Here is a 21,450-nt window from a genome sequence, read left to right as displayed (position 1 = left end):
TCAGGAGGGGGTCCTTACACCTCAAAATGTTGACAAGGGGGTCTCGGCATCCAAAAGTTTGAAGACCTCTGCTCTAGCTTCACCCAGGCTTTGAATACCTGCGTCTTTTCTTCTAGGCCCCTATTGTCCTGTGCTCATACCCAGTGAGCACAGCATAAGCATGTCAAGTACATGGGCATGAAAACCCATATCAACCGGAGACGTGGCACTATGCCAATGCCGGAGTATCATGTATTGGCTTGGGACAGTTATCTGCGGGAGCGTTTACAGAGTGGAATAGTCTCGGAGTGGATCCATCTGTGCTTCTTCTCTAAGCAGCAGGAGTATTTGTAAAATAGACTCTGTCTTTCATCCTGCTTAGGGCAACAAAATTAGTAACAGACTTTGCAATGAACACACGTGTAATTTAAGTGTCAAGAGTATTCAGTTTGGGCTGTGTGCTATTTAAATGACCAATATCATATACTGTTCTTTACATGATCCCCCCTGCTGTCCTTGTGACACTCCCTCTTCACGGTTACCGTCGAGTTGTCTCCAATCCAGAGCCCCGCAGCATCAGTCGGCACTGACTCCTCGGTGCTTGTCCTCTCACCTGAGGTGCAATGTTAACAGAGGCTGTGCACAGGATGTCCAACTATATGCCCAGTGAGCCGTGTTGTGGTTGCATGTGTTCCAACAAGGGTGTTTTTATTATACGAATATTTAATATAGAGTTTAAATGTATCATCAATTAAAAGCCTATTTCGGCGATCCTCACAATACACGTTGGTTTAGATGAATTGAGAGGTTTTGGGGTGTCGGTCTGTGCTGTGCAGAATAGCAGGGTTTTAAACTGCACACTTATACACAATCTTTCAAAAATTAATGAAAAGCATATTAGCGCACATGTGAGGAAATTCATGGCTGTTACCTGCCCAGGGAAATTCTACACATTCTCTACCAGGAAAGTGTCCTCATTTTATCCACCAGCTACATTCAGTGCTTCAATTGAGCCGGTGGTTGCCAGTGTGGGTCCCCGACACTCATTTTTGGGGGCCGGCACTTATTTTTCCTGATGAGACATTTCCCCAAAAGAAGAGTGGGAAATACCCACAAATGGGGAAAAGAGGAAGAGAAAAACGGGGAAAAAAACCTCAAAGGGAGAAAGGAGAAACCTGCAAGAGTAAGACAAAGGGGCAGGGCGTGTCTGATAGTAAATTAAAGAGGCATGAGGTGGATTGAAGATTATGCAGTCTGGGTATTCAGCACTTTACTAACACTGGGCACATGTTTCTGAGCAGAGCTCTGGGCACCAGCGCTCATTCTTTTACACAGTAAGCACTGGTCAGGCCGTGCAGATGGCCTAAGTTGTTCCCTTGTATTTCTTACTGAATCCCACCCAGCCTCTTGGTAGGCAGAAGAGACAGCTGCACTAGGAATACACTATGCATTTGTAAAGCATTGTTTCTGATCTACTGTATGTTGTCCAACAAGATAGTATTAGGAGGTCTGCTGCACTGCGAGCATGTTCTCACTTCAACTCGTCTATCTATCATCCCTTCCTGTGACCCACTTCTTGTAGGATGATAATAAGATTATGTTGTTCATCTCTGACCCCCTCCTGTGACTCACTTCTTGTAGGATGATGGCAAAAGTCTGTTGTTCATCTATGACCCACTTCTGTGACCCACTCCTTGTAGGATGATAGTAAGATTCTGATGTCTAAATAACACTGTGATATTGGTAAAATGAATATTCGAATGAAACAAAAAAAACATTTTTTGAATATTTATTCATGCACTTCGAAACTTATGTACCATAGTTATGTAATACTTAGTCCTAACGGGTGACTTGTTTGCCCGGAAAACGAGGCACCTGCAAACTAAATTCCAGGTCCTCATTCCAGAATCAGGATAAGTGGAATATTATAATAAAGAAATAACGTACACAATCATGGAACACTTGTCGGTATGGAAAATGTTCTAACATTGGAGGATTGGGATAGGCAGCGATGGGACAGCGTCAGGAGTTGCTTCGTAAAATGCATACGACATCCACAACTCTGTAGGTCTGTGAGTATTCACACACATTTTGCATGGCCATTCCCACCCTGGTAACACTTGCAGGGTTGCTTCCATAAGTTTGAGCTCACTGCGTTTCCCAGGTGGGAATGGCTTTAGATCAGCACTAAATATTATGGGCATGTAAGGGAAAAGGTTTCTCCACAAGGAAAATATTTTCTTTACAGAATAAGGAAAAAGTGAAATGGGCTAATGGTTATCTACACCTAGCATAAACCAGGGAGCTACATGAGCCTATATTGGCCAGTAAAAGTCTGTCTTCAGGGAAATCTATGTCATAGGATTATTTCTGTGGATGTTTGTAAATCCTCGAAAAATCAGAAATTTATAAGAGAACCTACATAAGTAGATTTTTGGCATCTTAAAGTAGGTCTTTGAGGAAAAGGTCTGCGGTGAAGATGCGCCGTGGTGACAGCAGCTTGACTCTCACTATCCTCATAGTAGCCCTGCCCCAGAAGAGATTTCACTTCTTTGCCCTATGATTTCTGGTCCTGAAAACAAGACTCCCATTAAATGCATTTGTATTTGTTTTAAAGCAGTATAATTAATTAAGTTAACGTCGTTCTTTGTATTCGTTTTTAGAAATGACAAATAGACCTGCGCCTAGAAATTTGACAAAACATGTCTAGGTTTATCATGTGAAAATGTAAGAATTGCTTCAATAAAATGTATCTTTAAATTCTTTTTTTGTAAACCCAGTCAAGAAACCTCTTAAATGACATTGTGAAGATTTATTCAATAACTGCAACTAATGTTATGGACGGGGTTGCGTCTACATGCCGCGCGTGTGCTCTTGGCTCTGAGCAGTCTGGATCATGTGTTCCTTGCCCCCGGGGGCACTACATTGAAAAAGAAAACAATCAGTGCAAGGAGTGTCCGCCCAACACCTACCTGTCTGGGCATCAAGTATATGGCATAGCGGCATGTATTCCATGTGGGCCCGGAAGTAAAAGCAATAAGGTAAGGACATATAGAGATTCTTTCTTGGGGTTCTCATTTTTAACATGCCATTGTGTTTAAGAAAGTCCATTGTATGTGCGTGAGTAATTGAAAGCAAATTATTACTACAAGAAGCAATTATGTTAAGGTTTGACATGTAATGATGCTTGCACCATTCAAGGCAAGCATATTGTATTCTATACATAATCTAAGGGGCCGTGGTTCATCCTCCTACAGATATTGGCTTCATTGGTTCCTGAATTTTCAGCCATTGTCTTAAGAAATTGTCAATTGCATCTTACCATCGGCCATTGGAGCTTTTTTTGCTTCACTTACTTTCTTTTGGCTGTTTTAGTGTCCCCGTCCTTCTCCACTGGAATATATCAGGGACTATATTACATCTGAAAAGCACACTCTTTGACATATTTAATGCTTTATCTCGTCTATGTACAGTATGCACAAAGCAGTTCTTTTTTTAACAGTTGTACACTGCAGAAGGCATTTTTAAGTCTCGCCTAGTGTTGCAGCGCATGCGCTGCTCGCTTGGCGAGATATATAGTGAGAGAGGAGATTTCAGAAGGGGACTTCAAGCCCCACCCATCATTTTCATTAGGTGGTGTCAGCGTTTATGCTAAAAGGTGGCTTCCCATTGAAAAGGATGCCTTTTGGTCACTGCCCTTTCTTCCTTTTGGACGGCCCATCCGTACTGGGTCGTCTGCTTCACGGCTGTTGTGAAGCAGTTTCTTATCTTTAGGGGGGCCATCTGTTTCTAATTAGCATGGCCTTAGCGCGGCTATGCTAATTAGAAACAGATGGCCCCCCTAAAGATAAGAAAGTCTGCAGGCACTACCCTGCAAACTGAGGCCCCTGGGGAGGAGGTAGTGTGTGGTGAGCTCTGAGCCTCAGGTCCGCTCCAGCCCAGTGATCAGTGCAGGGCTTGGAGTCCCTCCCGCTGCTGCGTCTCATCTAATGCAGCGCTCCCCTCAATGGGGCACTAGCTTGCTTTTCTTGCCATCAGTGTTTTACTAACTCCTAGCCCAGGAGTAGCACGTCAGCCTGAAAATCCAAATCACATGAGCACCGCAATGAGCCTTCTGTCAACTAAAATGCCCCAAACAAACCTACCATCCAGGCACAAAAACTCAGGACGTGCAACCGTTTGTTTTTATTTGTGCGCTTGTCATACTTCTCAAAAATAAATTAAGGTTATAAAAGCTTTGAGGTGTTGTAACGTTTCATGTGCGTTGAACATCCGCAGACAATCCGAACTTTCATGAGTATTCTGTATATGAGTTTAATTTGAGCTGAGCGAGGTGTGCACTCGAGCACACACTGGTCTTGAGTTACCAGCGTAAAGGGAAACATGGCAGGCGCTCGCAAACAAAATACTTGTGAGTTACCAGCACCAACCAATGCTTTGAGAGTAAAATGCACAAATACTTAGGGAAAGGAATCACCGGAAAAAGTAACTGAGACTATGCTTGCATGGAGAAACTTTGCACACCCCTACTGGTCTCTGCAGTCATGTAATACTGCAATGCCCTCTCCATCCTCAATACAAAGGCTCCAAAAGTCTCAAAATATGGAAGTCCGATCATTTCGCAGTTAGAAAGCATCCTCTAATTGGGACTGACTGACTGTTGCAATGCAGAATGTCATTAATGATTCCATGCCTCGCTCAAGAAGGACCCTCACTTTCAGGCACTAGGGCAACATTGCCAACCCTCTGCTCACACTGATGAACCAAGCGAACAGTCGGTGTCAGTCTGGCATGGGAGACAGGTGCTTCTGTGAGAGTGGCACCTGCATCTGGAATTCCCTCCTCCGGGACATCTGCACCCCTCCTATCTAATGCTTTTCACAACAGGTAACCCCCACGCCCCACCCTCCCGATACTGGCACCCGTCATTGCTTCAGCATAGTATGTAACCTTCCAGTGATCAGTGCATTGCTGTGACGTGTCACACAATAAGCGTCAGGCCCATGTCCTGCCTCTCTGCACGGCTCTCAGGAAACACTCAGTAGAAGCAAGACCCCGAGCCATGAACACGTGAAGCTCTGTAAGAGCTGTGCTGTACCTGACTGCTCTCCTTTCTTGTGTACCTACATTGCCTGTCCCAGGGGCACTTGCAGAAAATTATATTATGCAAACCCTGCAATAATGTATATATATTTTTTTTGCACTTTCATACAAAGTGAACTTCACTCCAATGCATTAGGGCACCTTGTGAGGCAACCAGGCCAGTTACACATGTTTAGGAATGGGACGATCACGTGATTTTAGCCAGAGTCAATGGGCGTTGAGCCAAGTCTGAGATGTCTGCCTGGTTACCCAGCTCTAGTCGCAGGCCACCTTTGCTCCCCTTCATCACAGACCCTCACACCTGCAGTGTTACATGTTGATGGGTATTCCTGCCTCCTGCTGCCAATGTCTCATTCCCAGCACTGGCCCCAAGGCATGAGGCAAGCTTTCATCTATGCCACCGGTCGTACACCCCCACCCCTCTGCCCCAATGCTCTAATAGCAAAACACGGGCCTGCGACCCCTCACCCAGCCTCCTAGAAACTTCTGTCTGGTTATACAGAGCCCTACACGCTGCCCCTGAAGTCTGTGCCGCTTCCGTGACGTCCGCCCTTTCCTCCATCTTAATGAACGCCCAGCTTTCTATTTCCGGGCACTTTGGTTGCACAGGGAGTCTTCGTGTCGAAGCGAGACCCCTCAGAAGTGCGGCACATTACTGGGAGCCGGGGTGGGTGAAATAAAGCAAAACCGTTACTGGGCGCTACGGTGGGTGGGGCAGGCAGCCCTCCTCAGTGCAACAGTTGATACAGTTTACACTGCATTTTCTTTTTTTTTTTTATGCAGAACTTATATAGAGCAAACTCTAACCCGAAGTTACTGGAGCCTTTACATGAGCACGAGTTACAGTTACACAAGGACACATTAATTTTTAGGTCTTGCCTACTTACGAGATATGGTCAGTAACGGACACGTGCCATATAATGCAATAGGTTTTGCTTTTGGTATTGTAAATAACAATGGCTTTTTATTTTTTAAAAGGCATTGCCATTTACAATCCCAATAGCCCCAAAATTCGCAGTTGCAAGACCTATTGCATTGTAAATGCTTGTTTTATTGCTTTTTACTGCACTTGAGTGCAAGTGTCAGATGTACTGGCTTTCGGGACATTACTCCAGCGGGCAGAACAGTCCTGAAAACATGGGCTGTCACTTTGAAAGACATACGCTGCCAAGGACGACTAACCAAAGAAACCCCATTGTGGGTGTGTGCATTACTTCCTCAGGTAGTCTCACTACTGAAATTATTAGGCACAAACAATTTGAGCATCTCCACTTTGGGGGTGACCCTCACAGATAATACACACAAATAATTTTCAGTACTCCAATAAGAGTTTTGCCTGGTAAATACTATAGCCTTATAGCCCGCCGTAGCAGGCTATACCGGCTATTAAAGGCCTGCTGCAGCGTTAAAGGCCCGAACCGAAGGCGAGGGACTTTAACAAAGCAGTGGGACTCTAATTGCTGGTATAGCCCTGCTACGATGGCTATAAGGCTATTAGAACATTCTGCCACTAGAGGGCTGAATGTTCTAACAAATAAAGCCTTCAGGGAGCGCGAGGGGATTGAAATCCCCTCAGGCTTCCTGAAGCCTTTGTTCACAGCTCTGGAACAAAGAAACATTGGAATGTTGGAGCTCCAGGCTTATACCAGCGGTTATAAGCCCAGAGCACTCCATTGTTTTCAATGGAGCTGCCAACATTCCAATGTTCTAAACAGTTTTATAAATCTATACAACTCAGACCTGCACTACTGCCATTTATACAGCAATTGGACTCAATACCTGACTTTTATCCGTTGGAGGCCAAGTTCACAATAGAGGGCCTTGGAGAAAAGAAACAGATTTACAGCTGCACAAATCTATAATGATCAACACAAAAGACACCTTTGGACAAGCTTAAGGTGGCCTGAGAAAAAAGACGTACATTTAATGGAAGACCTTTCGGGTTCCCGAGTAGCGTGCTACTCACCGAAGAAGCGCGTCAACGTCTTGTTAGGGGTAGTAAGCACCATATAAATGCAATTACAATACACTGAATTGCAGGAGGTGCTAGCAGCCCCCAGAGAGATAGCAATAGTGTTCAAAGTTTGACTGATACAATTTAAATATTTACTGAGAACACTACACAATTGTCGAACTCTGGTGCATTAAAAAAGATTCTTCACCCTAATGTTTAAGATGCCAAATAGAAGACGGGGACTCGTTGCTCACTGTCTGGAGTTGTGGGGTTCTGGAGCACAGTAGAAGACGCATGCAACAAAGTCATGGATACACAGATTTAGTTCAACCGCGAATACCTGCATTAAACATATTAGACATTCTAGGCCTTACGAGATACCAGAAATGGTCTAAGCCTGATAGTGGCCACAAGAGACATAGACGAAAATTGGTGTATTCCAGCCACATCCACCATTATGAAATGAAGCATGGTCTTGATGAAATAAAGACTGTTGAAAAGGCCTATCTCTGTGGCAAGGGGGTGCCCTAGGAAGCATCAAAAAATGTAGGGAATCGGCCCAAAAATGGGGTCTCATGGACTAAATGTAAATTTTCCTCAACGGGAATGAATAATCTGCACGTATGTCAGTGATGGGTAATGATGACATGGTGTATGCTGTATAGATACTGGAGACTTTCAATTGATGATTACATGTTATAGCTATATGAACAATGATCGTTATTAAACTATTGTAAGCTATTGTAAACAACTTTTTCTTTTTGTATTTGTTAGACCTGGCACCTGGGCGTGGGTCTCCCTTCCATTTTTTGCTGTTGCCTCGTGTTTTTGCTGGTGTTAGATGCTTTGGGCACTGTGCCACTGCTGTCCAGTGCCACAGTGCAAGTGCTCCCTATTGTAAATTGATGTATGAATTAGTGATTCCATGATTGGTTGGTTTGGTTTACCTGTCAGACCCTAGTACAGTGCACCAGGAGTGCCCAGGGCTTGTAAATCCAAATGCTGCTGGTGGGCTTGCAGCACTGATTGTGCCACCCACAGAAGCAGCCTGTAAAAGTGTGTCTAAGGTCTGCCATTGCAGAGCCTGCGTGCAATCTGGTACTGTCATGCTGACTGGGCAAGTGCACCCACTTGCCAGTCCCTAAACCTTCCCTTTTCTTCATATCAGACACACCTATGGTAGGCCCATGGGCAGGGTGCATTGTAAGTATAAGGTAGCACGTGTGTGTGGCATGTTCTAATGGTGAATTACAGCCATTTTCGTTTTTTACTATTGCAAGGCTATCTCTTCTCCATAGGCCAGAATGGGCAGTTTGATTATTACATTTTATAATCCTAACTGACTCAGGGAACATGGTAGAAATTCGAATTTAGTATGCCTAAACTCAGGATGATAAAATACACCTTTTAGTGAAGTTGGTTTTAACATTCTGTGTTTGAAAATACCACTTTTAGAAAGTAGGTATTTTCTTGTCTAACCATTCAAACCTGCCTCTGCTAGGCTGTGTATTCCTTGTTTGGAGTTTGAGTGACAGGGCTGGGGAATTCCAGGAGACAGGGTGAGGCAGCCCAGTGGTGAATAGAGAGATCTGCATAAAGATGGGAGGGAGAAGTTGCACCTGGGACCTGAATAGGGCTGTGCCTTCCCTCCACAATGCTGGCTCCGCCTCCTGTGGTGCATCTGATGTCTCTGCCCTGCACTCTGAAAGGAAAGACGGAGTCATGTAAACAAAGTGCTCCAGGACTGACCAGAACTGGTTTGGACTAGGCAAAGACCTCTCTGCCTTCAGAGAACAAAGGAAAACTTAATATAAATATTGGGACCCCAACCCAAGAAATTTTAGATCACTTTGGGGAAACAAGAAGAAACCTTTGCTGAGGAGTGGAACCAGAAGAAACTGAGGAGAGACTATCTCTAAGCTGAAGTGCTGCTTGGGGGATTGGCCTGCAGTGGTTGCCTGACTGCCAAAGAAAGGAGAAAGGACTTTGTGTGCATTTTCATTCAACTTGTGTAAGGATCTCCAAGGGCTTGGAAAAGAGCTTGCCTCCTGCTGAAGTCTCAGGGACAACAGACTTCAACCCCCAGCTCCCTAGAGTTCTTTGGAAGTGCCTGCTGATGTTTTGGGCCTTCTGAGGGACTGCGTGTTGCAAGGAGCTGGAAGCGCGACTCATGGAAAAGAAGCGTGTCACCGTTGCAGCCGCTGCCGTCGCATCTCTGAAGAAGGGTGTCGCCGCTGGAGCTGTAGCATTGCACCGCATCACGAGAAGTGTCTTGCAACACAAAAGAAGTGTGTCGCCGTCACAGCCGCTGCCATCGCATCTCTGAACAAGGATGTCGCCGCTGTAGCTGTCGCATTGCACCGCATCAAGAAAATCCCCTCGCATCCACGGAGAAGCGTGCCACCGTCGGAGCTGCTGCTGTCGCATCACTGGACAAGGGTGTCACCGCTGCAGCGGACGCATCGAGTCGAGTCTTCTCGCAACATCAGAGAAGCGTGCCGCATCTGGAAGATCTTCACGTCTTTATTTCTTTGCACCAAAATCTTCAACGCATCACCGTCCTTGCAACACTTTCGTTGCCCTGCGTGTCGCATCTAAAGGTACATTGAACTAAGTGTAGCATTTAAGAACTAAAGAGAACTAAGCTAAAACTACAATTTTTAAGTAACTGTATTGTGGATTTTTGTCGTTTATGGTCTTGTGGTAAATCTATATAAAGAATACTTATTTTTGATATAAAACTTGTGTGGTGTCCATCTGTAGTGTTGTCACTTGATTACTGTGTTCACAAATGCTTTATACACTGCCTCTGAGATAAGCCTGTCTGCTCGTGCCAAGCTACCAAGGGGGTGAGCATGGGTTATTTTAGGAGTGTACCCCCTTACCCTGACTAAAGGCAAGGGTCCCTATTTGTCACAAGTGCATACCTGTGCCAACTAGAGACCCTCAAATCTAACAGTATTAATTTTTCAAAATAAACAATACATTTATAAAATGTATTGTCTTTGGCAATACTTGTTTATTTCAGTCGGGCACTGGAACTAAATATGTCCTAGTTTATTTTCGTTTGTTTATGCCATGGCTCATGCTACAGTTGAATCTTAGTTATTTCAATCCAAGTACAAAGTAATATCTGAAAAATATTTACCCTGCTCCTGGCTAATTTGTTTTGAATACATATGTTTTAACTAAAGCAAATAATTTTAAAGCCATTTTACCAAATGACATATTCTAGTTACAGCAGATGAGATCGCAAATAGTGGTTCTTTTGTGGCTGTTTAGGTATTAAATCTGAGAGGACTCGTTTGCTATATGGTGCAAATGCACCCTCATGAAATGTGTATATGTCATTTCCAAGTGAAAGAATGGTATGTAAAAATAGCAAAATAAAACGCTGTTAAAGATGAAAGTAATTTCATTTCCGTTAATGTTAAATTGGTTAACAATTTGTTTTCATTTTTAATAGGATCACACGGCCTGCTTCAGTGACTGTCAGCTGTCATATTTTCATGAAAATAAGAGTCTTCAATACGACTTTAGTGCTCTAAGTAATGCAAGGTCATTGATAAATGGGCCAAGCTTCACTTCACGGGGAACTAAATACTTCCACAACTTTAATATCAGTTTATGTGGAAATGTGGTAAGTGCTGCATTTCGATGTGCATAGGGCTGAACAGTTTATTCTCATTTTGTGTTGTATAAATGCATGCTGTCATCCTCAATATTTGAAATTACTTTCTCATGAAAAAGGTCACAAGATGAATGTTAATGAAACACCTGCACTTTTCTACTTGTCCGATTTCATATAACACACAGACTAATAAATTGGCGCCAGGAAGTGACTTATTAATTTGGGAAGGTGGGGCACTTTAGATCATACAAAACACATCCTAGTTAGTTCTCAGAAAAGCTCTGCGGAACCCTTGGCATATATGGCACAAGCAGCGGGCATTTACGAGAGAAGTGTGAGTTAAGTTTAAGCAGCACTAATAGTTTTAAAGTAAAGAACACAACACAATATTCCCAAGCCGATTTAGAAATATAGAGTAAAACGTAATGAGCAAAAACAAAATCCAACATCATTCAAATTGGATAGGAGGAGCTGAGGAGATATGGCTTTTTAATCTATTAATGCAACAAGTGCCTTCAAAAAGTAAAGTGCCAATAAAAAAATAAGTTCATGGTCGACCAGAAACTAGGTGTGATTTCAGTCCGACTGCAATGAAGTAGAGGTTGGATACACCAAGTGGGTCATTCCTGTCAAAGTTATTACCTCCAGACTGTGGGCCTTATTATGGCGACGACAGCCGAGGTGGCTGTCCATCAACTGCCACACTGGCGGTCCACCTGCCCGATTATGACTTGGGCAGTTGGACTGCCACAGGACCGCTGCAACCGCTGAGTATCCATGATTCCTGCGGCAGTCATGCAGCAGTCTGAGGCCGCAATATGCTTGCGGTGCTGTTGCAGCACCACTAAGCATGTTACAAGTTTCCTCACCATCACAGTTTTCATGGTGGTGAACCTGCCATAAAAAGTGGAGCAGTGAGAAAACTAAGCGGGACCTTCAGGGCCACTGTTGCCTCTAGGCCATAGGGTGCATGCAGTGGGGCACATGGTGGGCCCACCTGTCTGTATGCACCCCTGTTCCTGCACTGTATAGTCCATGTTGTGCAGGAACTTGCTTTGGCACTCCCATTGCAGTGCCTTTCTAAGGCTCAGATATTAGTCTTCAAAAGACACTGCCGTGGGATCGCCAAAGCACCGCCCGCCAGACCACGCGTAAACTCATAATTAGACAGAAGCTTTGCATATGAGTTTGGAGGTGGGCAGCGGGGGATGGCATGGCGACCTGCTGCTATACCGCCAAACTTGTAATCAGGCCCTTAATCTCTGAAATAGAAGTCAAAATAGTTCAGCATGCAAGATCCAAAGCTGAGGTGAGTTGGGGTCCTTCAAAGTCATAAATGTAATCATTGAGGTCCCACTGCAGCCATTGGTTTTGGTGCCAAAAGCTCAAAACACAACAGCCTATTTTTGCAGCTGCAGAGGTTGGTTAATCACTGGGATAAAATTGCTGCTGTGGACGAATGATTAAGTCCTACTTTTCTCCAGTTTCTGGAAAACGTGTTCCGTGTCAGATCTTCAGGTTCTAGGTCCTCAAGGCAGGCTTTTCAACGCCGGATCAGTCCTTCAGGGCACAGTCCACTTTTCAATTGGGCCCTCATGGAGTAAGGAGTCCTTCCGCATTGTGTGCCCCTAGAGTTGGCAAACAGAAAGCAACCACTTTAACCTTGGAGAGCAGAGGCTCTTAAGTCCTCTCCCTCTAGCATAAGTCGGACATCTTCTGCAGGTGTAGTATTCCGAGGTTTAGTAATGTTCTGAGCAGGTAAGTGGTAAGGTGCTAGTCTTATCCTGTGTACTGACCAGTGATTGGAGGAATTTACTTTTGCAGCACTTCCTCATCTCTTTACTGTAAAAAGTTCCAGAAACCCTAACTGAAGATGGCTGAGCTCTTCCTGCTTCTGGAGAAGCTCTATGCAAATGTCTATTCACACCCTTATTTGGATGAACACTCTTCCCCTCTGTCAAGATCTGAATGAGGGTGGAAACTGTCAGGTCCACTTCGTATCAGCAAGAAGTGTTTAGACTATCCTTTATTCTGCCAGCTATCTTGTAGCCATTACACAGAGCCAGTTCCTGTTATGTGGCCAATTATTGGTGCACCTGTGCCTTCCTGGGTCCAGAGTCCAGGCTATTGTTCTCTCACAGACAGAATCACCAACTGCAGGCAAGAATGCGCTTGAGCCTCTGGATATGTGACGAGTGGCATTACTGGTTTTATGCTGCTTCTCGCTCAGCCAGAGGATCTTTTTTATTGAGTTACTTTTGTGCTAAAGGTATCACATATCAGATTTTGCCATTAAATCAGATATTGAAAATTAGGTGGAAAATACATTTGAATTCTTTTGTCAGCATTTTCCAAAGAGAAGATGTAAAATAAAAATTTTAATCAAATCTAAGTATATCTTCTGGAAAATGTAGCTATACCTACACAGGCCTTTAGGCTTTGTCACTGAGAGCGCACCAATATCAAATATTAGACACCCTGCGGGCTTACAAAGCACACTTTAAGGCGACATTATAAAAATAGGTTTTCTTGTATGGCAAATGCACTTTGCCTTGCAGTGTGGGAATCCAGTGACTTCAATCTGCTTCTGAGGGGATGGGACTCCAAGCTGGCTGTGATCTTCTGGTGCTCTATGTTATGCCCCTGCTTGGCCAACGCCCAGGCACCAGTGAACCACTTTGACATGACATAAGGAGATAGGGTCTTATAGATGTGAAAACTAGAGTGTTGTACCGGTGGTGTGCATTATCCCAGCATCCATCTTCAATCCAGCCTGATGATGGTGTGACACAGCATTATTTTTTACATTGACACTGTTGGTAGCAATAAAAGTGGTGGCCCGCAACAGGCATTTTACTGGGTGAGAGGTAGAGCACTGTCCATTGTTTGATGTTAAGAGGCGCATTGTTGATAGCTGTACCCTTGAGGTGATGCTGCAGTTACACTTGGGCCACAACTTGCTGTTGGCACATAGGCACCATGTGGGAATTTGGGGGTGAGCTGGGGAGAGGCAGCTGGCTTGCCACAAAATTGGCATCCGGATTGCGGCCTCAAGCAGCAGTGCTGAGTAGACTGCCCTATGAATGAACCCATGTGGATTCCTTTGAGAACCCCAGTGAATGGCACCCACTCACCTTGAGAGAGGCTGCCTACTTGGACCTTGATAAACTATGGTTCCACCTTCGTTCGGTATGGCAGGATTGTTTTATATTTCCCCCGATAGGCCTTGCTCATCCTTTTTTTGTTTTTTTTGTTTAGGGAGCTTTATACAGCGTGAACTTGACCTGTAGGTATCGGGTATCAGAGCGCATTACACGGACACCAGTTGTGTTGCATATGGACACATTCATTTTTTTGTTAAGCACAGGGAGATTAAGGGATTTCCCCAGAATCACAGGATGTTGTGCGTCCTTGCCGAGACTCGAACCCGGTTTGAAGTCGAGTGCCCTAGCCGTTAGGCCAACTCCCCTCCCATTACATGTGCTTCGCACAGATTTGTGGGGTAAAACTGATAATATTACTGCGGCAGTCCATGGCATAGAGCAACAGTTGGCAAGTTTGACTAATAGAGTGGGGCTGGCCGAGTAGAGCGATTGGAGGCAGAGGTGAGAATGAGTTCATTGAAAACTGCAATGACAGAGAATATGGGTGAAGTAAAAGACTTTGAATCCTTTAGGATGCTGTGCAGAAAAATACTGTTATTTTTGCTAAACTTGAATCCCAGGGCACTAGCCAGAAAAAGGACTATATTTGGCCTCAAGGAGGACCAGGTGTGAGAGGTTTGCAAACATGAGTTGACCAAACGGTAAAACTGAATATGGCCTACAATGGACAAAAGCTCCCGTTCTCATAGGTTGGGTGTGCCTAGATATTTATTGAGGGTCTGGACAATAGCATAGGGTGATGGGGTTCTGCATTGGAGAGAGAGGCTTAGCACTGCTGAGGGAAGGGCAACTACATTCCTCCTAGTCGTTGCAGGCCTGGTGATTAGGTCCTCAGAATTGAGGATAGAGGGTTTTAATCGTTCTTTGTTCTTATATTTTTCCTGCCTCTCTCTCTTCTTACCTCCTAGCTTATTGAGCTACAGTGTTTGCTTAACCTTGATGTACTTTGCAAGTGCATATTTGAACTTTAAATCAATTTTAACTTTGATATAGTGGACTTGTTAGTCTGTGTTAACTAAGGTGTACCTCTGTTAGGAAATCATGTTCCAACATTCAATATAGTTTGTTGACTCATTTGTCCTTTTATGACTGCTGATAAATAGATTTAACCTTGACCTGTAGCGCAGCCAGAGCTCAGTGAGGCTTCTGACAGCCGATTTTTTATGATATGTGGAAGGTATACATATCACATTTTATTTTCACACTACTGGTGCACTATCTGAGCTATCTACTGTGGACTTAAAGAAACTGGTGAGATTGATTCCAGCACCATTGTAGGGTCAGGCACACACACTGTAGATCTGAATACTGGTTTCTACAGGGCACTGAAACCTCTAATACTAGCCAAAAATAAAGTCCAGAAAAGGGTGAACAATCGGGGGTGACCATGCTGAAGATGTGGAATGGCACACTTTTGCTCCAATTGCCCATATTTAATGCTAATATAGACACTGTAGTCCCTGCATTACAGGATTTTAATAGGGTGAGAACATTTTGGGGTGAAGTATTTCATTGAATTGTTTTTGCTGCTTGTGTTACCTTTCCCTAGAGGAAGATGCTAATTTGTTTCAAATATTAGAAATTATCACACAACTTGTTTTGCTTTTTGTTACAGTGGGTAGAGTTTGCATTATGTGTTTTGATGATGACCAAAATAATTGCTTTATGGCATAGGAAGACAAGACCAAGAACTATTAAATATTGAATAAATAAAATGTGTAAGCTTTTAAGATACTGTATAGTGACAGTGGGTGCTAGGAAGATTTGAAGAAGTTTGAGTCAGTTTTAGAAAAGTATATGATTAAGAGTAGTTCCATTAGCTTTTCTTTGCTCATTTGCCGGAATAGTTTTTCAAATTCTGTAGATGTTAGTCTTATCTAGTAGGTAACTCTACGCCTGTTTTTTTTTTATCCAGTGCCTCTTTCTATTTCTTACAATATCTAGAGAAAAACCTTGTCGATTAAATTATACTATTGCTACATATATGCATGAAGAATTTCTTGTGTATTTTGGCAGGGACTGAGAAATTGCTTAAGTAAGATAAAACCTCTGTGACAACTCCTTGATATGCACGATCAACTATCTCACGTATCTTTAATCCCCACAATTTTTTCATCTTTAATTGTTTGTCTCCCATCATCATCCTGACATTCTTTTGAAATTTGTTTCTTTGTGTCAAATCAAATCCACATTTATCTCCCACTTTTTAATTTTCTCATATGCTTCACGCACCACTGTTGCAGCTTCCTTACTCAAGTAGGGTATTTCACTCTCAGGGTATTGTCCTAGGAATTCCTTTTCAAAGTTGCCATTCACAATCTCTTTAAATTCAGCTTTTAGTTTGGTAATATCGTATCACTGACTGGTTTATCCCTAGGACCTGTGGAGTAACTTGTGGAGTCTCAATGGTCATTTTGTCTCGTGCCACGGGAATCATCAAGGTCTCCTCCCCCAGTGGAGTAGTATAAGCTAATGTACTGGATATTTGTCAGGGTCCAGAAAAACACTTGGAAGGGTCTGAATCTGTGGTGTGCTAGCAATTGTCATATTGGGAGAGATACTTGGGGTTTCTGATGAGTCTGACTTGCCCAATATCACAAGTGTTGATGGTTGTACAGGTAGTTTCGGTATAACTTCGAGGTGCACTGGCTTCCGGTGAAACCAGTTTCTGCTCCGCTCTTTGCAACTGCCTGAGCTGTAACGCCTGATGCCAGTTCTGTGTTGTATGGAGTGGTCTATACAGCAATCTATTCATCTATATCAGTGTCTTCCTCCTCACTCTCCATTTCAGTGACATCCTTAAGTATCTTTTTATCGCTAGGCTTTTCCTTTTCTACTTCCTTGCTCGATCTACTGTACCCACTGTACTCAGTCCAGTGCACTAAGGAATGGACGACCATCTAGCTTGTTTAGTATATTCACACTATAGAAATAATAAGCCCTTATCTTGGTGTGACTGATGACAGACACGTGAGCAGACAAATTCAACAGTTTGACCAATCTAACTGAGGAACCTCTCTTCAACTTTATGCCATATACATAAACAGTTGGCACTTTATCTGCTTCAAAAATCGAAAAAAACACCAAGATAAAAATAACTACCATCCCCACAAGTCCAAGAGTTAATACCACATAATAATTTGACTTCAAAATCTGTCCACTGCATTCCACCACAATACTTCAAACTGCAATTTCCAACATGTACCGCTTGGCTCCTCACTTCCCATTCACCCTTCACTTGGGCCCAGTTCTCTATTGAAACATCGTTCTGCTTTGGGTTTTCGCAACAAATGTGTCATCTTAAGGAACCAGGATTGTGTTGGGACTGGGTCAGTTTAAATCTTGTGGCAAAGCTGCCTGAACCATGAAGGTACAGTAATTGGCTCTATAGACATTTTACCTTGTTCAGGTAGATCCAATCAGTGCCAATCTCTGCTACCATAACGCAAATCTGTCTCTCATTTGCTTACCCAATGCATACCAATGGCTCGGACTGGGAGCAGTGTAGTCCCTAAAGGGAATTTGGTGCTCTCCGATTGGACCTAATACATTTGGATTTACACATAGAAATGAGACTGTAACATACTCAATAAGAATGAGCGACCTGGGCTAAAGAGTATATATTAAGAATAATAGAGTACATAAGCTGGCCTATCGGTCAGGTTACCATCAAGGCATATAAATCAGAAGCATAAAGTTCTTGGTACGTACAATAGAAAATCCAGCATTTATTTGCCTTCTAAGTAACGGGAAAAAGGGCCATCTGCAATAGTGAAGACGCTTGTCCTTTTATAGGAAACAAGACAAAGGATTGCATACATACAATACATGAATACGTGGTTCACAGGGTAGTCACTACTGGGGAATAAGCAAGTAGAAAATATATATATATATATATATATATATATATATATATATATACTTATTTTTTTACTGGCGGTCGCCAGTATATAGTTATAGTTAGTATCTATTTTCCATAGGAAATCCGCAACATTCTATTCCCAATAAGTCTGGCGCCGATTGACGAATCTTCGCGAAATTTTCCAAACTTTTGGCCAGCTCCGCTCCGCTCCAACCCTGAAAGTTTCGTGATGATTCGTAAAGCGGGGGCTGAGAAAAAAGGGGGGGTCCCAAAACGCATTTTCCCCATGCAATTTCCCATAGGATCTGTTGTCGCAGCTACAGCCCGAACTGCTGAACGGAATTACACCAAATTTGGCAAAGAGGTAGTCCTCAGTTCAGACTCGTGCCTTTTGCATAAATGGTGTGAATCTGTTCAGTAGTTCCTGAGAAAATTAGGGTAAAAAGTTAGTGTTATCTATGGCCAGGGAGGAACCGCGCACCCTACCCGCACCGTAAGCACACCCTCCCCGAACCGAGCGCGCACCCGGATGATCACGCGCTGAATGCTAATTGGCTGTCTACATTCGAAACCAGGAACTGTTGGTGGCCATTTTCTGCCTCTGTAGAAGCGAGGCTGAAGAAGCAAGGGGAATAAGTGTGTAAAACATATAAAAGGGGTAGAGTGGAAATACTCTGACCCTCTAGATCTGCTTAGGGGGGGTCCCAGAAGGACCCCCTGGAGCCCCATTTTTTAAAAGAAAATAAAACAGCGGAATGCGCGCAGGGTGCGTGCATCCTACCGCGTTGGGTGCATGGATCCAAGGAAAAAAAACTGAAAATTTTGGGAGATAAACATCAAAAGAGCCGTTGTGTTCATTGAGAGTTTTTGGTACTTATAAGTAAGTACCTATACAGAGTCTAGAGTTGTTGAGGAAGACTCTGTTTCCTTCATTAGTAAAGTGTACTCCATCTCTCCTATATATCTCTTGCATATGAAAGCGCAGATTGTTATTGAAAATGGACCCCATTCTATAATCTCGGAGAAAAGCAGAATCAGATTTATTCACATGTTTCCTAGCTTTCTCAATTTGTGGACAAAAATTATCGGACCAGTTCCATTTCTGCCTTTGGCATATGTTAGAATACACAAAGGCAGTTTTGGGGAAAAGTGAAATCAGTTCTGCAAAGGTGTCCTTCATAAGCATTTCCAGACCTACCCCAGTCAAAGTGCCTAGGTTATTGCCACCACAGTGCACTATTATGAGGTCAGGTGTTGGATATACATGAAGGATTTCACCAATGGCATCAATTGGTGCTACTTTAACCCTCTCTGTCCAATCCATTTAATTTCTACATTTGGCAAACCTAGGTCTTTGTGAATGCTTTTGTTTTCTGCATACCTTTGGCTCCAGAAACTATAGCTGTGTCCCACAATCCACACTCTAAGCATCTTGAAAGGAGGTCTGGATGCACTCAGATGGTCTCTGTAAATGAAATGGCAGCTTGGAAAGTAAGATGCAGTTTTGAAAAAGACAAGAAATCATTGGTTGTTTGACAACCTTCTACACTGAAACGTAGGGTGTATATTTCTGATTTTTAAACGCATGATTCTTATTGGTTAACAAAAACTGATTGTACGGAACATTATATATGATAAGCTGATATGTTGAAAAGTCAAGCACACTTGCTGTCTTGATTAGCAACAGTGTGTGCTGAACTTGTGACCTGTGTGCTCAGTACAGGCAGAAGGCAGATTGGGGGAAGGGTTCAAATTTATGTCATTTGGAAAGGGTTGAAATGTTTAACCAATAGAAATGTGTGTTTTCTTTTGAATTTATGTGGGAAGGAATGTGATTTGATGTTTACATGTATATGTGTGGAAAATGAGAGGGAAACTTTGCCATTCTTTGGTTTTGCTGAGAGGTGCACAGTGCAGAGATTCTGTATAAGAAAATCTGGTGTGTGACTGATATCTGGTGTGTGACTGATATACTTCTTAATCTACAAAACAACTTGAAAGGTGAGTTATTTAATTGTGAGGGGATGTACGTAGAATATTTTGATTTTAATCTGACTAATGTATTTCTCCTGCTAAAGTGTAGGGAGTACTTTTTTTCTCTACAATCTTATTGACAGTGTTTGTGTGCATGTAGAAACCATTCTGTTATAAGCATTTGTGTTTTTCATGTGTTTGCTGACAGATAACTGTGCTGTTTTTATATTTTGGTAGAATTGGAAACCAGTCATTGTTTATGAATTTGTGAAATGAGTTATGTTTCTACACTAAAATGTAGTACTCCTTCTAGATGAAGAAATGTGTTTTGGTATAGTGCAAGGGATAGTGTTGTTTGTCTAGAATCACACAGTGAGTCTGTGTGCATTTAGGAACCACTGTGAGAGCAGCATTTGGTAACATCGTGTATTTGCTGACAGATAACTGTTTTAAAACCTGTCTTGTTGTCAAGTTTCAGTAGCATTAGAAGGCAGTTTTTGCTTATGCTTTGATTAAATGAGTCAGGCTTTGACACTAAAGTGCAGTTCTGAAATATGTAGTTTGTGTGCAGTTATCTTACCTCTTCCACTGTAGTGAATGAGTTTTGGTAAACTCCTAGGGATAGTGGTGCTTGTCTAGAATCACACTGTGATTGTATGTGCTTTTGGGAACCGCTGTGAGAGAAGCATTTGGTAACATCATGTATTTTCTGACAGATAACTCTTTTAAAACCTGTCATGTCAAGTTTTAGTAGCATTAGAAGGCAGTTTTTGCTTATGCTTTGATAAAATGAGTCATGCTTTGACACTAATGTGCTGTACTTTAATATGTAGATTGTGTGTAGTCCCCTTAACCCTTGCACAGTAGTGAATGAGTTTTGGTAAGCTGCTAGGGATAGTGGTTTTTGTCTAGAATCACACTGTGAGTCTGTGTGCATTTGTGTAACCACTGTGAGAGAAGCATTTGAGTAGTTCATTTCTTTGAATATGCATAACTGCTTAAAAAATGTACTGTTCTCAAGTTTAGGTAGAATTAAAAGGTAGTCATTCCTTATGTATTCACCGAGGAACTGTCCTTGCAATACTGTAAACATTCAGTTAATATTCAAGTAGTAATGGAGTGAGGCAGGCCTTTGCACATGCATTGATTCAAATGCTTATCTACTATGCATGCAGTTCTCTAACCATCTACATAGTTCTCTTTCATACCTTTAATTCCACAGTCAGTATCCATACACTTCAAGCAAACACCCTGTACTAATCCATTCACTGCGCAAAAACCCAAACACTTATAAATTCTCCCAGGCACTCTCTTTGCAGTACTTTGATCATTCAGTCAGTGTCTAAGTACTCATGGTGTGAGCCAGGCCTTTTAACATGGACTGCTTTAAACCCTATACAGTATGCATACAGGCTTCTAGTCACCTACACATTTGTCTTTCACTTCTTTAATTAACTAGTCAGTATCTATATATTTCAATAAACATCTTGTCAGTCATCTTGCACTCATCCAGTGACTGATTCAGTACCATGTACTATTCTCTTCACTGCGCCAGAACTGAAAATTTAAAACTTTTACCCAGGCACTGTCCTAGCAGTAGTCTGATGATTTAGACAGTTTCCAAGTAATCATGTTGTGAACCATGCATTACCACATAGACTGCTTCAAATGTCTGTGCAGTATGCATGCAGTCTTCTAACATACTATACACTTGTCTTTAACAGCTTCAATTCCCCAGTCAGTATCCATGTACTTCCAGCAAACATTTTGTCACTCCCCTTGC

General features: G+C 42.7%; 1 protein-coding gene across 2 annotated transcripts in view; it reads left to right on the top strand.

Moving 5' to 3' along the window:
- The window catches only part of ELAPOR2 (endosome-lysosome associated apoptosis and autophagy regulator family member 2), a 449,018-nt gene that overhangs the window by 281,854 nt on the left and 145,714 nt on the right, over nt 1-21,450 (top strand). For both annotated transcript variants that reach the window (XM_085652909.1, XM_085652910.1), the window contains exons 14-15: nt 2,760-3,020; nt 10,503-10,676. In XM_085652909.1, coding sequence (XP_085509035.1) covers nt 2,760-3,020; nt 10,503-10,676 — 435 coding nt within the window. The remainder of the gene's footprint in view (nt 1-2,759; nt 3,021-10,502; nt 10,677-21,450) is intronic.

This window comes from Triturus cristatus, chromosome 4_1 (genome assembly GCF_964204655.1).
Source record: "Triturus cristatus chromosome 4_1, aTriCri1.1, whole genome shotgun sequence".
NCBI classification, from domain to species: Eukaryota; Metazoa; Chordata; class Amphibia; order Caudata; family Salamandridae; genus Triturus; species Triturus cristatus.
The sequence above is the reverse complement of the archived record's forward strand: the minus strand, read 5'-3'. Positions and strand labels throughout refer to the sequence as shown.